The 17,697-nt window shown below is 43.1% G+C and overlaps 2 protein-coding genes across 2 annotated transcripts; both read right to left on the bottom strand.

Moving 5' to 3' along the window:
- Positions 1-3,010: 3,010 nt before the first annotated feature.
- LOC112564701 lies at positions 3,011-8,925 on the bottom strand. The gene is made up of 4 exons (XM_025239707.1): positions 8,820-8,925; positions 8,226-8,351; positions 7,905-8,061; positions 3,011-6,561 (listed from the first exon to the last, which is right to left on the bottom strand). The coding sequence occupies exons 2-4, from the start codon at positions 8,346-8,348 to the stop codon at positions 5,054-5,056; spliced, it is 1,788 nt and encodes a 595-aa protein (XP_025095492.1). The 5' UTR covers positions 8,349-8,351; positions 8,820-8,925; the 3' UTR covers positions 3,011-5,053.
- Positions 8,926-11,154: 2,229 nt separating this feature from the next.
- On the bottom strand, positions 11,155-15,806 carry LOC112564704. Its single transcript, XM_025239709.1, has 4 exons — positions 15,601-15,806; positions 14,916-15,042; positions 14,122-14,275; positions 11,155-13,817 (listed from the first exon to the last, which is right to left on the bottom strand). The coding sequence occupies exons 3-4, from the start codon at positions 14,231-14,233 to the stop codon at positions 13,081-13,083; spliced, it is 849 nt and encodes a 282-aa protein (XP_025095494.1). The 5' UTR covers positions 14,234-14,275; positions 14,916-15,042; positions 15,601-15,806; the 3' UTR covers positions 11,155-13,080.
- Positions 15,807-17,697: the final 1,891 nt, after the last annotated feature.

Genomic DNA, 17,697 nt, shown 5'->3' with positions numbered 1-17,697 from the left:
AGGAACCTCTACTTTCAACAGTCAAGCGACGTAAGATGTTCTTCTTTGGTCATGTGACCCGGCACGACACCTTGTCGAAGACTGTCCTTCAAGGCTTCTTTGAGGGTAGTCGACGTCGTGGTGACCAGAGGAAGAACTTGTTTACAAACATCGAAGACTGGTCTGGTGGTCCTGTACAGGACCTGCTGACTATCGCCCACAATAGGTAAGAGTGGCAGATGCCGCGTCTATCCATATGATCCCCCCCACCCCAACGACAAGTGATGGTCAAGGACGACTGACTGGCTGTCCGATTCTCTCCAAACTTGGCCGAAACGGAAGTTCGTGGAAGTTCGTAGGCTGTGTTTGACTGGTGTGTGTGCATTTGGAGTGTTCATTTTCCATGTTCTAGGATGCTGCCGATGGCACCAAATGAAGAAAAAAAAAAATACTATGTAGAAGAAATTATGCCTTAAGTCTACTACACAGAGCAAACTTGGACAGAGTCGTAATCTCAGAGAGGTCGAGGGAGTGAGATAGAAGGATAGAGATAAATATACGGCATCTGTTATCTCGTCATTTTCACAGTGCTTTACCTTATAACAGAAACAGGAACTGCATCAATCCTGAGAAAAGTCAGACTTTCATGCAAATAGGAAAGTAGATCGTTTCTAAGAACGGAACCGACGATAGCTGCGCCAAGTGCCTCGAGGAAACCCGAACAGGCCGCCAGTCAGCTCCCCACACCCTTTAGTTCTGTCACACGAGACAAATCGTTGACAGTGTGATGTTTTTGGTTGAGAGCTACTTGCCCTTGCACCACCATCGTCCGCCCTTTTTAGTCGACTTTGCCGACCAGTCGTTTCCCTCGAATGGACAGGAGCTGGGTAGACAGGGTGGTTGAAGGACCGCATATACTGTGCAAAGTTAATCAACAGTCTCGTCTGATCAGAAAAGTCTGTGGATGGGTTAAAATCCTTGTCTGTGAATTGGTGCAACAAAATGTCTCTAGTAAGTGCATCAGATCACAAAATAGACAGTGTTCATAGATCTTCTGTACGCGACACATGCAGTAACTAAATAGCAGTTTAGCTGTTCAAAAGTAGCTGTATCTCATTGCCAGTTTATTAATTAAATAAATCATGTTATTCTCTTCTTGTAAAAGTATAAGTCTTAACATCTTTACGTCCAAGCCTAAGATAATTTTTTTTCCAGAATAGAGGCTTCACTGCGACCCTGTCCTGACTATGAGCGTGCATAAAGTTTGTATTTACCTTGTATACGAGTAGGTGTGTCTGTTGTAGAAGTGAGTATGTCTGTTATATGAGAATATAGGTGCGTGTGGTGTTAGTGATTCCATTAATGTGGATAGGTCTATCACTTCTGTAAAGCGCTCTGAAAAATTAATATTATTAACGATGATGATGATGAGCAAGGTCTCAATTTATGATTCTTTACTCTTTACTTGTCGATGACACATAGTATAGGCATCACCAATCGCAGGCCATTATTTTTGCAGCTGACTTTCACCCCAGCCAATCAGAACTCCCCAGCTCATCATGAACTGTGGTGGCTGAACAAACTGGACCTGTGCCATGAGCTTTGCCAAACGCACAGAAAACAAAGGTTAAGCCAGTACTTCGGACGGTGCCTAGTAGCGACATACTGCACACTGGTATTCGACAGTGAAAATGTAAGTATTCCAAAGAAAATAATTAGCTTTTAAGAAGTACATGCAATTTTCTCAAAATATCTTAGAATGCTGACAGTGCTTGTAAATCGTAATCTCGACATTGTGTGGACTGGCTTTTTCTTTCTTTCGGTGTTTATAATCTTGTATTTTCATTTTTTTCTTTCGTTGTCTGGAATTGTTTTCATTACTTCCGTTTGTCCAGTTAATGATCAGACCCGACTGCAGTGAGGAAATTTATTCACTAAAATCGCCTACGTTTCTAAATATTTTTCATTGGAATTTCTCTGTATTAGTTTTCTTTGTCTGGAAGGAATTACAAATCGAGATGAAGCATTGCCTATTCATTCAAAATATTTCGCCTAGAATTTTCATAATTATTTAGAAAAAAAATCATGAATTTAAGATTACTTTTTTCTCTATAGGTAGTGAAATTGAAATTTTTGTCACATTTTGGAACGAAAAACCATCATTACACCCTCACAGACAATATCAAGATACTAAGCACATCATTGTATGGATACATGAACACAGGTTAAAAAAAATGGAAACAGTTTTGCACAAAACCTGAGACACAGGTGTTGACTATCGCTAAAATATATTTTAATAGCCTAATTTTAGGTAAGGTTTCGACACGAGACCGCCTCATGACCACGGATCTTTAAAAAAAAAAAGGAACAGTTAAAAGGACCAAGAAAACAACAGGAAATAGATGATAGAAAGGCCCTGTAACTGTGGCTGGGATGAGTAAAAATTTTAGTGCATTTAATGTATTTCTTTTGTAGATGATAAGAAACAGTTTTATCTAGCCAAAAGAAAAAGGAACAGGATTTGTTGGTCAGGGCACTGTTAGAAGGTTAGCTGATGATAACATTTGAGATTGAGAAGACTCGAGAATTAGTCGAGATACTAATTACAGTTTATCTCTTATTAACCAACAGTGTAAATTAATCTTTTTCAGCTGTAAAACTGCAGTATGCAATCATGAACGCTCTAAGAGAGGAGCTAATATGTTTTAGGTGTTCTTCCTCACGTAGGTGGCTTAGCAAATTTACCTGAACATATACCCCCTTCTCTCTTCTCTGTGTTAATGCCTGTGTGCATGTGTAATAATGGACAAAAGAGAAAACGAGTTTTTAGATACTCCCAACTCGTTTTCTCACTGTCAGGAGTGGAATTTTTTGGACTGTGCCGACTCTTGGCTGACTCATTTGATGGAAAAGTGCTTCCGCTAATGGTGATTTCGCACCCTCGATGGAAGGGGAGGAAAGTAGATCCCGGCTATAGATCATACATACTAGAATTAGAGCAAAACATCGGTGAAGTATCACAAACCGAAAGAACGATTCATTTCTTTAATTGTGAAAGACTAAGAGACAAAACGTAAGCGCTATTTTTAGCTTGCCGAAACAGAAACTGAAACATGCTGACCACCGATAGTATACACATACGCCATAATCTTAATTATTCTGTTTAATGTACACAAGGGCTTATAGTTATTATGTACACGCAAGGAGTTTTCATCCTGACCATAAGAAATAATAGAAGCAGTAGTAGTTGTAGTAATTATAATAAAACAAAAACAACAATAATCATGATGCTGCTCAAGACGTTTTACAAAATTAGTTAATGATATTTACAGCCCATCATTATAAGGCTATTTGAGTTGTATTGTGCATTATACATTCATATGTCTTGCACGGAAGTATATATAAATATATCAAACAGTATGCAACACATTGCAGCATGAAGACACAAATCCTACCGATTGTTTCATGAAGAAAAAAGCTAAAATATTTACCAGTAAGTTACCATTTTCATAGAGGAAGGCATTGACGACTTTCTACTGAAACAGCGTTGACAGATGTTACATAAACTTGAACTTCACGGCTTCGTAGTTTGGAGAAAAATACAATTGTGTTTTCTAAAAGTTCTTAAAATTCTTACACACGAACTAAGACTATGCAGACCGTAGCACGCGCGAATATTATATAAATATCGTAATCATGTTTTAAAGTAACTGATGTCTGTACACGTCTATTTTAGTTCAGAGCTGTTTATCTAAGTAGCACACACACACACAAAAAAAAAAGGTCGGCGTAAGCCAACAAAGCCATAATGAGTTCACGATGTTGAGTGATTAGTTCACAGGCTTTGGACATATTTAATCTATGAGGCAGAGGCTGCAAGTTTGTTTTTTTTTTAAAGAAGTGTGTCAGCGGCACGTGTTCTACTAAGGTATTTCTCAGAGACCGAACGAAACTGAAACTTACTGACCTGGGTAGACATAATGTACTCTGACGTCAGCTCAGGGCTAGACGTACCCTGAATTGGACAGTCACGCTACGCATGTGCAACCGAACAGTGATGCATGTCACGAAATAACACGAGGGTCAAGCGAATGACTAACATCACGATTATGCGAAGTGTAAGGGGACAATAGCTAGTCAAAGGGTCCATCAAAGCCGGGTGCGATCCCGAGGAAGTGGGGCCTGCGAGCGCTTCACACATCTCTAGTAGTAGGGGATGCTGCAGAATTAGAGGTGCCGGATCTCGAATCCACTCTTCACCACCGAATTATTGGAGGGTACAGGTCGTAAAGAAGGACTTTGACAAGGCTGGTTGACTTTGACAAGCCTCTGCAGCGATTGCGCAGTTCTGGGTGTAGTGACTGTTTGGTATAGACGTCTTGCCAAGAGATGTGCAATACCACTTTTATCACAGTGTAGAGTAACGATCATTCTACCAGTGGCCGTTGTATTATGGACGCGGGGTTCCATGTGAGGGTGAGAAGTTGTTCGGCCACGACACTAGGCACTGTTCTGGACATAGTCGTCTCTATTCCTAGAGTTTATGTTTCCAAGTCTGTGCAAGGTAGAGGTAACTGACAAGAGCGATGAAGACTAACGGTCCGTGCACCACCAACTCTTCTGCGGAGCATCGAGAGGGCCTTCCATGCAACAAGGAACAATGTTGTTTCAAAGCTAACTTGTTGGATGAATGCGTAAACAGGTATAGAATGCAAAATGTGCCAGCACATGATGACTTTATGTACACTTATGTTTGATACTAACAATGCATTATAAATATCAATAGTTCGACGTAGCTTTTATGTTTAATAATAACAGTTGCTGCTGCTTGTGGCTTTGCATTGCGCCGACATACCTACAGGTGCCCTCCTTGTCTCGTCAAAATGAAAATTTAAGTAGCAGCTGTAAATATGCATGTCATATTAACAGCATGTCAGCCTTATTATATGAAAGTACCTTAACCTGTACCCTATGCTAGTGGATCCGACAAGTAAAAAAATGCGTCATCCACACAGTACATATATGTGTGTGCGTGGTGTGTGTGTGTGCGCGCGCGCGTTTATTTCGCTCGATGTTATTTCCTTGATTTCTTACGTCTCTTATACTTTTTTGTGTTTTTTATCGGCCCCTTATTCTTACTAGTTTCGACACTAGTTTCGAGATTTTTGACTGGACTTGCTGCTTCAACAGTCGCGTTCTCTAGTCCAGTTGACAGATAATTTTCGGAAAGTTCTTTACACTGTTTATTCTGTTCGGCTTCTGGCAAAGGGTTTTCGTGACCACGGCTGACCAAGCTGAGCACACTGGAACAAGACCATTCACTGTTCGATTCACATTTTGACTGAAAAGTCTCCGGTTCTAGGTTGTCCTTATCGGCGGCATACCGGCGCAGACCATTTGAAGGCCGAACCCTTTCCAGTCTTGGCTCTTCTGCCTCGACTTGTGCATTCAAGAGGTGAGCATTCATGTCTTCGCACCCAGGCTGTATCAGATGGATAACTGGAGATGACCTGCGGTCGTCTTCCTGTACGGGCACCGGCGTGGTGGAACGACTTTCCGTAAAAGACTCGAGGTCAAGTATTTCAGTCACTGGAACCTGTTGAAGGGCGCTTGAGTGAGCAGAGGGGGACCCATGAAGATGCATGGAGTTGGTGTCCACAGCAGCAAGACCGGGTTTTGATACCGCGCAGGACTGTGAACTCGCTGCCACACAGAAGCTCGTGTCGGCCACACGAAGGACCGCGATCGACGCAAAAGGTAAATTTGATTCCGAAGGAGATTCAGTGGCTGGAAATGTCCTCTCTGAAATGTTCGCCTCGTCAAAGCTTTTCAGCAGCATGAGCTGTGTGTGTGTTCCAGTTTGCCAGGAGTAGGGGTTGGTTCCACTGGGTGAGGACGCCGGCCGATTGGCTATTGCCTCCCTCACGCTGCTCGTGTCACCAAGTTCAAAGCTTTCACTTCTGTGGGTAAGGCGATCGAAGCTTTGTTCTTCTAATGGAGACATTTCTGTCGTTGTTGCTATCGGCATCTTCTGAGATGTTTCATGCGAGACCTCTGTGGCAGTTTGCTGTGCAGACTGCACGTCGATGCTTTGAAAAGACTCATCGTGTGATGCCGAATCCATGTCAGAAGTACTGATACTACTCTGAAAGCTTTGGTTTGCAATTTCAAGATTTCTGACCTGCTTAACGTTCACAGTTAGTGGACCATTGTGTATAATGGTAGTGTTATTAACCTGGGAATATTCCAGAGATGTAGGTCTGCGAGAGTATTCTGGCCTCTCAGTGTCTCGCTGCTCTGAGTTTGCAGGACAAGGTGCAGAGTCCTCCGTGTCGCCTGGGCTCGTGTCCATAAACAAGTCTTCGCTTGGACAGTTTGGTGTCTTGCCTGAAATCTCATTCCAATTCCCGCCTTCTTGCTTTGTATTATCTTCGAGAGAGAGTTGATAATCGCCAGACAAAAAGTTGTTTTGGGACTCACTGTTGGTGAGTCGAGTATGGGCCCCAGGTGATGGTTCCCGTACATACCTTGGACTTTCCTTTTCTCGCTGCTCTTTCAGATCATGATTCTCGTCAATGGGTTCTGTTTGGAAGAAGGACAAGTTACACTGAATAATACACAAAGAAGACAAGTTTGTATAACTGCGGAGGTGCGTCTTACTAGAATCGCCTTAGAGGCATGAAATATTAAAGATATACAAGATCTAATAGCACGAATGGCAATGTAGGAAGATGTATAAGGTTTTACAACAGATTCAAGTACACTTATAGTTCATAAAAGATTTTTTATCGACGGATTCTGCGGGAAACATTAGGCTGACATCGAATCATCTGTAGGACTAATACTGTAATAGTCACATGTCATAACATTTTAAAGTTAGTTGTTTGAATGGGTAAGCTTCAGTTTGACATTAGCTAATTCCTAATCTGAGTTTATTCATTATCAGGTCTCCAGAAAGCTGAAAAGTGGAACATTGACCATACAGGCACGAAGCTTAACAGAAGTTGACCAGCAGTTTGTTAACTGCGCAATCGACCATAAACATATATAGTCTCTGTCGTTGTATGTGTGCCACTTTAATCAGACCACTATATTCATTATTATTTCTTCAAAATTTAAATGTTTTACCCAAGTTAAGTATGCTTTAAAAATTGTAGGATGGACTTTCTTCAGTTCTTTTATTTCGGAACTTGGGGAGAGGGAAAAGGCACTAAGGCAACTTTAGTGATCTGGCCTAACACCGAGTCCTGTCAGTCAGCTAGAAATCAAACCATGCCAGTGCGGTTAGAGAGTGAGAAGTCTCCAAGGAGCGTAGAATGATAAATTGTCTCGAATGCAGCAGACAAGTCAAGCAGAACCAAGATAGAAACATCGCCAGTGTCGAGGGCAGATAGAATACTGGCTGTTCCTTTGATGAGAACAGTCTCGGTACTTTGAAAAAAGACGCTATGATGACTAGGTAGTAGGGATGCGATGGTGAGCTTGTAAATTCCAGAATTGTCTAAATGACTTTATCAATTACTTTAGGAAGGAAAGACAAGCTAGAGACTGGGCAGTAGTTGTGTAAGACACTGAAGTTAAGCGTGTGTTTCTTGAGAAGTGGCTTCACAAAATCATTTTTACATAAAGGCGAAAAAATGTCTTTTGATAAACTGACATTGACAATATTTGTGAAGGAAGGAAGTTAAACGTTAAGACATTCGAGAAGGTGGATGGGCACTGGGATAACCATAAAATCAGCTTTATAGACTGATTGAGAATAACCAGGAAAAACAGAGAGAGAATCTAGAGACGTACAAATGTCAGACATCTTGCAGATAACGTGAACGCTGAAGACATGTGGCAGCTGTGAAAGATTATACAGTGAGCAAAATATTTTTATTGCTTAACCAATTAGTCCGCATCTGAGTCCTCTCTCCGCTTACCTCCAATTATTTCAAGAGCTTCTGTCTGATTGCCTTTACGAAAAGCTGTCAGTAGAATTTGGGGCCATTTGCTTAGTTTCTGAAGAGCATCGATGATGTCGTATACCATCAGTTCATCTATCTCTTCATCTCTTTTTAGTTCCTTGCGAAGTTTTTTCTGCAAAGATATATCTTAATTTTGAATGATACAATCCCCTCCCCCCATTTTTGTGTTCTCCACTTTTTTTCTTTTTTTATATATTATAACCGATCCATCCGTTTAGCAGTTTAATAGTATAACAGAGAAACTGTTAGTTCGATGATGTCAAAAAGGACGTTTACCCGATCTAGTTCATGCAGATGCGGACTGAGATCCATGAACAGTCGCCTGGGGTGCACCACTCTACAGAGGGCGTCCATGTTCCCTTCGATTCTGTCCTTCAACGAATATCTTCTTCTGGCCATGATCTGTTTGTGAACATAAAAGAGATAAATTATGTAAGGGTTGAAACAACGGGAAATAATTTAGTTTTGTTGTTTATATCGACACTGATCTACGAGATAGCAAAGAATGTTGCTCAACGTATCCTCCTGAGATTTTTAGATTATGGACCTGGACTTGTCGTTCAAACGGGTGAAGATCTCTAGCCTCTTCACCTGCCTAATGATTGCTTCCTTGTGCCTTGAGTGCCTCGCTTTGAATTCGACCCATAGGTACCGCCGAGTATCCAAACCACAGGTCCCTATAACCAGTCTCAGCACCATGAATTAAGCATACCTGTCAAAGCGTCGTGATTAAAATCGAACCCATTCGCTTTTCGACTGATTTGAATGAAAAGCGTAAAAACAAAAAAAAAAACAACCCATACGTAACCGGGTATGAATAAATGTGTTTCATATCTTTCACGCCACTTTATACGAAAAAGCCATTAACGCGATTAACTTGCAGATACTGTACGTCTCGGCCTCCACAGATTACCTCCCCTCCCCTCTCCGTTGAGGGAAAGAAGTTTTGCGCGTGTTAAGATGGCAGACTGTTATATCAGCAGGCTTCGGCAGGAGGCACGCCCTCGGCAACGAACAGTGTAGGATGGCCAAAGATGGTCTTAATCCAGTGGGGAAGCTTTAGGCTACAGAACAAAAGTCTTCACTTGTCTCTCTCTCTCTCAGTGCGTCAGCTGACTGACCCCCTTCAGCTCTTGCCACTCATGAACAGTTTGAGCTGTTTCCGGCTCGTGCTGCCAGATAGCCACACACAGAAACTGTGATGAGTGAGCATCGTTTGGAGGCAGTCGAGCGAACAAGGGCCGAATACACATCGGGGTCACGTTAAATCTGCGAAGTTCGCAGAATGCCGTAGGTCGAGGTTACAATGATAACGAGGGTGACGACATGGTCTCCTGTAGTACAGTAGAATAATAAAAATGTAGCCTGATGCGAATTGCTCGTGGATGCAGGTTCCTGGGTGCTTCTTTGGCAGGTTCCAAACAGAGATGTGTGACTTTTCACTTTTCACTTAGAAGTATCACAGACATGCAGAGAACTTGTGACCAGTGCTCTCCCTGCTGCTAAGGTGGCTAAGTAGGATTGTTGTAGTTTGAAGTGCATCGGAAATTTCCGTTTTGTCGATGTTTGCAGAATATGCGTAGACCTTCCTTTCATTTTACTGGATATTGGGATGGGATGTTTGGGTAGTCACAGAATTAGCATGAAATGGATGAAAGCTGCAGATTAATTGTCAGGGTCTCAAGTTTAAGACTGTGTTTTCTGGCCATATGCTTTGAAGGTTGTTATTAAGACTGTTTTGAAATCGAGGAATACCGGGGTATAGCAGGAGTTCAGAGTCAACTCAAACTACGGATCATAAGCCGAACGACTTCGATGAGCAACTTTTTGATTAATGTAAATGTTGGTAAACTAGAAATTGAGTTTAAAATCTATTTTGAAATGTTTTCTGCACTTTGAGAGCGTCCAGGTATCTGTAATCAGCACGTTGTTGCCCTGGTTGGTTGCCGGTCTTTTGCGGCGTTGGAAACCAGCGATATCGCCAGATTCAGAAAATGTTACTTGTGCTGCAGACGGTGTCTGAATGCTCTCCCAGTGTCTCTCCGCAGCGAGTACTGACTACCTGCCATATTCAAGTATTTATAAGGGTCATGTTTCCCCACCTGTTATGGTCAGTCAGACTGGCCGGCTCACTCTCCTTTTTTCGGGCTTGGGGGTCGGAGAATTTTTTTATTTTATTTACTTACTTGTACAGTGAAATAATTCGACCATGCATTTGTTTCTTTCCCTTTTCCTAAAAAAACAACAAACAAACAAACAAAAACTTAGTGCGTCTTCATTCTCCAAAACATGCGTGTACGAAGACACGCGCACGAACACACATGTACACGCTCGCAGAGCCATTCCCACTCTTGCACAGGCACAGAGTCAACAACAGCAGTAAACAAGAAAACCAGAAAAGTTTGGTGAAAAATAGGTCTTTTAATTGCAGAGAATCAATCGAAGAAATCATCTGTAAACCGTAACGACTGGCTACCATAGACTGTATTGTGTCATTAGTGCCAACAAAAAGTTTTACATTAAAATAGACAACGAGGTGTTAAATTATGCTTTAAATGCAACGCCATGAATGAATGTCAACCAGCGAATTATAAGCTATGAAAAAAATCTACTGTAAATCATTGTTAAGTTCAGGCAGAAAGATTTGATTCTATTACTTCCGTTTTAGTGTAATGGATGAACTTTTCCGTTCGACCAGTTTAAACAATCAGCTATAAATACAGCAGTGTGACAGTTGCTTCACTGCAGGAATCAAAATATATATATGTTCAAAATATATTGTGAAGCACTGTTCATTTTCTTTAAGGTCTATAATACTTTATTCATATTGTAATGAAGAGCCGTATCAATGCTATCAAGGTAGGCAGTTGTACTTGGATCGCAAGTTGTTAGCAGCGAAAGACTCTGGTCACGTGGGTGGGAATATTAACTTACGATGTGTAATTTCGCTTATTGTTCTCAGAGACTGCGCGAAACCGAAACGTGACTGACCTGTGATCTACACTTATGTCCTTGTGTACAGGGCTACATAAACATATCTGGTGGCGAATCTGGTCACGAAGGCACGGAAGCATGAATGCGGATGGTTGATCACGAATAGACATGATGTAATATTTACGGATAGCACCTATCTCTACACCCCGTTTTAGTTATCCCACCAAGGTGTTGTGGGGGGTGTTGTTTTGGCACGCTGAGTAGAATACGTCGGTTGGGAAGTGCGCATGCGCTGCAGTACTTTATGCAGTACATTCAAAGCAATAAATTCTAGCACTAACACGCGGCTTAAACAGAACTCTGTTGTAAACGTTTTTACTAAACCAGAAAAATAATACAGCTAGACTTCGATCAGGGTGGGGCACATCACTGCCATGGCGCAGGAGTCAACCAACCTGAAGGCGTTTTATATCAGCTTGGTGTAAAGATGATCGAGTTATAAGGTGGTTGTACATTAAAAATAGAACTCTGTGCTCATCTACTGCAATTGATCAAAGGGCCAAATTTACTTCTAAGAAAAATGCCTACCGAGTTGTAGCCCGTTGGGAGTGACGCCTCGAGATAGGGCCCCATACAACGAGCGAAGTGTGTGCCTTCTGTGGCCTTATTCACCTCCAGCCTTATAACTGGCTTACTCGCAAGTCAGGCTAACAGCTTCCGACTGTGGTCATCCTCCGACGGAAGGTCAACAAAAAGCAGCTCAGCGCCACTGGAGGGCACACGTTGCGTGTGTGAAAGTGTCGACAAGAATTCCAACCACGTACTGGTCTGAACGACGGACTGTCGTACCTAATCTACAAGTTATTTAATGTCTGCTTATTCTGATAACACACACATACTGTTTAAGACGTTTGTTGCTACCTCGCTTCTTTTAAGGGCCTTTGTTAAGCGGTCAAACATCAAATGACCAAGTTTGGCAAAGTTGTGTGCGAGAGTCACAGGCAACCAAAGGTTTGGGGCTAACGTTCGGGAAAGTAGACTCTTTGATCAACACGTGAGCAATGTTTTTCAATGCAATGACCAAAGCAATAACCCTGGCCTATTTCACAGGTTTAACGCTTCGGCACTTTGCTTAGTTAAAAACGGTGTTTACTCTCACACAAGTGTGTTATAGTGGATTCAATGGCGGCTACTTCGCTGATTTCTTGCGTCGTCTGCTCTTTTTCCTTCCTTTCTTAGCTCCCTTGCCAGCTTTAACAGTTTCGTTGCTTTCATTTTTACTGGTGCCTTCAGCGCCAACCTCTGCATTCAGTGTTGTTTTCAGATCGTTTTGAGACAGTTCCTTATCTGACACATTGCACTGCGCACATTGTTTGTTTTCTGGTAAATGGTTAAAGCGGACCGAGTCGGATGCAGGCAAGTCTATGCGCTGCCTGCGTTCCAACTCCAGGCTATCCTCCCGGCTTACATCAGAGTACTGCCCACCAGAAGGACAAGCTACTTCCATTCTTAGCTTCTCCGTCTCTTCCACTTCACCTTCCACATTGACGAGTTGAATATTCGCATGCTCAGGCCGTAGGAAGAGGTTGAGTGGAGACGCTGTGAAGTTGTCCTCCTGTACAGATGTCGCAGGATCGACGTGCGAGTTGAATACGAGGACGGTGTCCCGTGATGCTGTCTGGAGGTCGTGTCTACATGCTCTTCTTGTTCGGTGAGCGACTGCCGAGTGCCTCTCTCATCGGATTCATGAAGGACCACGATCGACGAAGAGGATTCCGATACACACGTGACCGGAAAAGGCGCGGGAGGAGAAGCCGACCTCTGTGAACTATTCTCATTTGTGAATTTTAGTTCGTCAAGCTGCGTGAGGTGGGAACTGACACCCCTGGGTGAGGAGACTGACTGGTTTGCTCTTATTGCTTCTCGCACGCTCGCTGTCTCGCCTAGTTCAAAGCTCTCGTCCTCTGAGACCTCTTGCGGGATGCTGCGCGCCAGACATGGAAGTCCACCACGGTCGTTCATGGTCTCCATTGATGTTTTGGGAGATGTCTGATCAGATATATCTGTCGGCACAGCGCGAGAATTCCATCTGGAAAATATCGGATGACTGAATATCTTGGGGCGTATCACCTTTGTGAGTACATTGCGTACTTTGCTAGCAAAGTAAACCCCATTTCCGTGACCCTTCACTACAAGCTTATTGATATAAAGCATGGCCTGCAGCTATGGCGTTTGCAACCTCTTGAGGCAGAGACGGACCAAGGTCATCATTCTGCGCGCTTTCGACACTTTGATCATGGGACTGGTTAGAGTGGTTCGAGTCGACGGGATTAGTGGAAGGTCCACAATCTTCCTCAGTGTCGTTTACTTCTTTATCTGAAAACTTGTTTTCATCCTGATAGTCATGGTTCAAGTTCCAGTTCTGTTGTGTATTGTCCTCTTCAGAAAGTTGAGTGTTGCTGGCCATACTGCTGTTCTCGTGTCCGACACTGTTACTTTGCGGAGTGGACATCATGTCAGGATTGGTGGGCAGACGAGAATGAGCAGGAATCGTTACGCTGTCTGTGCAATTCCGCGACTGTTGTGGTAAGATATTATTTCTCTCTCCTTCAGCGCCGCAAGCAGGACCACCTTGCAAAGCGTGTCCAGCGTCTAGCCTCTCGTGCCTTACATTCTGCTCTTGGTTTATTAACTTTAAGCTGTCGAGACTTTCAGCCAAGAGACCTTGAGCGACATCTGCAGAGCTGTGCTGTCTGGTACAGGAACATCCAGGCATTTGTCTGGCTGGCTCAGTCTGACGGCAGCTGCCCTGGTTCAGCGCATTGCCGGCTCGCTGGGAAAAGGACTCACACGCTGAGGGCGAAGATCTGCTGACACTGTACTCAGGGCGATCGCCTCGGCGCTCATTGGGATCGAGATTCGCACCGATGTCTTCTGTTAAGAAAAACAATTCGAATATTATCATGCGTATGAATTAGAATCTGGTAATTTTAACAGCTATGACGCCATATTAAAGATCTTGTCAATGATTTGGTGGTATTTACTCTGAGGATCATGTACACGGGTATCTGATAATAACAGTTCTCGCGATGAAGTAGACAGCATAGAAGAGGTTAATTTTCTCCTTGAGTATTGCGGTCTGGTGTTTTTTCTGTTCGGCTTAAGGGTTGAAACAAATTACTGTGCACGAATTCTCTGTAAACTGAGAGTTGTATTTGTTAGTATGCAGCTGACTTACCTCCAATTATTCGAAGGGCTTCTGTTTGTTCGGCTTCACGAAGAGCATCCACAAACTTTTTCTCCCAGTCACTTCTTGTTCTAAGTGCTGCGATTATGTCATAAACTAACATTCTATTGGGCTCATTGCTGTTCAGTTTTTTGCGGATTTTCTCCTGAAAATAGAAAATAAATAAATGTTACACAGCTTTTGTCCTCTGCAAATGTTTCAAACTCTTAAACACCTATGTGCATTGGTCCTATACATTGTAGCTTCTCCATACTCCTCCCCCTACCTCTAAGACTTTTCTTCAGGATTGCTTTTGTTAACTTTAAGACTGTTAGTTAGACTAGCTTAATGCTGACATCACAAAAAGTCAAATGCAGTCGGTGATAGTCAAAACCAGGGGTGGGCAATTAATTTTCCCAAGGGGCCGCAGGAGAAATTGGGATGGTTTTAGAGGGCCGGACTAATATAGTTAACTCAGTTTTACCCAATACTGTATATATAATATATATACTGGCGGGCGGGCCAGCGGGCGGGCCAGCGGGCCGGGCCTTTGCCCAGGTCTGGTCAAAACCATATTTAAAATGTTCGTTCGAATTGAATCAGTGCTTCATTTTGTCCTATGATACCCTCTCTATGATGGCTAAAGTGACGATCAGTAATGTGTTGAGGGTGGTGGGATCCTTCAACCTGACAGGATATGAGATGAGGTGCAGACTAGGATGGCCATCCTTTTGTCACACCGTGCGAGGGGGAGGGGCTGCTTAGAGAGGTGAATTTAGTTTAGATGGAATCTGAGAATCCCTTACCTCATCTATGGTGTGCAGGTGGAACGCTGACGGCTAAAAACAGCTGCTCGGGCTGCACCGCTTTGCAGAGATAGGGCATGTTATGTTTGATTTCCATACCTAAGGAATTGCTCCTGCTGTTCATGATCTGCAAGTAAACATGACACGTGACAGATTTATATGATTCTGGCACTGTAGTGAACCCAAAACAACTGCATGAATCTTTAATATTCTTATCGCCATAATAAGGTGACTGACCTTGAATACATTATCAAGAATCTGTGAAACCCGCCCCACTCACTATGTTACACACATCAATAAACACAACGCATTGTAACCAGATAAAACAAGACAGACTGGGGGGAGGCGTGCCGACAGTTATTTCTTTGAAACTGTTTCCCCATTCACATATACACTGTAGCACACTCTGCCTCCTTGTTTTAGATATCCCCACTGTATACATAATTATATATAGTCTCAAATCATTATCATCATAATTGTAAACACATCTCATAATATAATTTCTAGAAGAAAATGGTTTTTGAACCGCACACACCAAAGCACACCGATGAGTTGTTGGCAGTCAGCTATCATTAAACTTTTTAAAAGTATCCCCCATATCAGTATATCTTCAAACCCCTCTCAGTCTTCCCAGATCAACAAACCCAGACACGACCATGAGCAGGGTCTCGCCGTCTGTACTTACTCAATCGGCAGGTCGTCGAGTACTGCCCAGATCCTTCTTCAGCCTCGCAGAACGGATTTCTCGGGGTGTGTAGAAGGGTACGTGTAGCCTGTAGCCCTGCCCACTAACCTAATTGTAGGTGGGTATGAAAACTAACAGAGCGTCAACACTGAGCGACTGCTGTGTTCAAGATGGCGAACGGGATTTCAAGGCCAGTGTGCGACTGCGCAAGTGCGCCCTCTGACCTGCACACTGTTTGTTGCGTGCACGAGCAGGTGTTGCGAACTACTGCTGTTACGATACCATGACAGCAACAGACGCAACGAATCGAGACCACTGTGATGCAGCTGAGAGGTTAAGTGCATGTTTCAAGAATGGTCAAGGATGAAGCATCTGGTGAAGTACGTTGAAAATTAATGAGGAGGAAGTACAGAATCAAAGAGAGTGTGTGTGTGTGTGCACGCGCTGTCAGCAGCCTCTAGCTAGAGCCAGGCGCAGTGTGTGAATTATAGTTGTCATCAGTGTGAACACTCATGTATGGGGTGCAAAAAAAGTCATGAGTAAATTCTACCCATATTCAGTTATCATAGAGTTAGTTAAGTATCAAGGACTCTTTAGGCTTCTGGGTCGCGTCAATATTCGCTGTCGGAAATTGCGCAGAAGGCAATATTGGACTCCTGCACAGTCCATTATAATCTGACTGCCTAAATCAAGTGCATCGAAAGGCTTGTAGAGATATTGCCCAAACCATGCCACCTGCATGACCTTTTCGTTAAACATACCGAGTCGTTACACCGGTAGTCTGGCTGCTGAGAACAGTGCGTCTTCGGATATTCCCGTTAGACTGCGATTACAGAGGTATGTGTAGATCAACATTATTTGCATTAGGTCACGTGAGAGAGATGCTGTCTGTTAAATTAAATAAGACAGTGAAGAAATCGTTGTTATATCTTATCATTTAAGAAGATCCAAGAAGATTGAATTCAAGCTAAAAGAATGGGACCTGGCAGTTTCTAATAATAGATTGTAGCCGCTAGACGGAACGGGCCGGCTCTGGAGATGTGCCAGGGCTGGCGGTGTATACGTGGCATCTGTAAAGCTAGAGTCATGAAGCCTCTTCGACAGCAGCATAAATTAATCATGGCATAGTGCGAAGTTGTTATTTTTGTCGTTATTGTTCGCTTTGTAAACGCATAACGCTGCGAATCACCAAAGCACAAGTACTAACTGCATGGCTGGTTGGGTTTTCAGCGCCTAGGGAGCTTGACTCTCACAAGGGACGTGGAGAGCGTAATGGAGAGAACAAGGTGGGGCGCTATGGGAAGGGAGGGCTGTTGAGTGCCTGTATCTACCATTGTCGCCTTACCAGGAATCCTTTTTAACAGTAACAACGTGTGACTTGCGCTGTCAGCAGTCTGCTAGTCTGCTTATGATGACGGGGAAACCCAGGTTTTAGTCAGACAATTTGGGGGTCAAGGAGGAGTGGAGGTTAAGGAGCACAGAAATCCCGCAGTGGCTAACGATCGTGTCATCGGACGCGGGGCCGCAGAGTTCTAACCGACATACTGGCAAAAGTGCATTCCGCGAAATGCGCTGGTGTTTCACTTTGTATCTTTTCCAGGAACTGAGTGTTGGCATCGTGCTTGCCTATGTACATAGAATGACTCATCTACCTCAGACCAGGAATTTTTTTCTATTTTACTGCTTTCTCCCCTTCCCTCCATTACACCCCAGTTTTCCTGACTAAAACCTGGGTTTTCCGCCATTGTAAGCAGCCTTGTAAGCTGCTGATATGTTCGTTCGAATTCGTTATTTGTTTGCCTCTAATGTGCTATGTAGCCCCACTGTATGTTCCATAATGTGCAACGTAGTTTTTTTTTTTTTTTCACAATATACTTTGTCGTACTTTACCCCCACAATGTGCTATGTAGTATTGTATGCTCTCGTTGTGCCATGTAATATTGTATACCCTTCGATGTACTATGTCACACTGTATGATCTATACTTACACCGAATTTTTTTAGCCTTTTTACCCAGCTGAGAAGTCAGGTACTTGTATTCTTAGAGGGTTCGGCAAAGTAAAGGCAGCGAGGGAAAGGGGATGGACATCGCCCTCAC

Source organism: Pomacea canaliculata, linkage group LG5 (assembly GCF_003073045.1).
Source record: "Pomacea canaliculata isolate SZHN2017 linkage group LG5, ASM307304v1, whole genome shotgun sequence".
Classification (NCBI taxonomy): Eukaryota; Metazoa; Mollusca; class Gastropoda; order Architaenioglossa; family Ampullariidae; genus Pomacea; species Pomacea canaliculata.
This window is presented reverse-complemented; position numbering and strand designations above follow the sequence as displayed.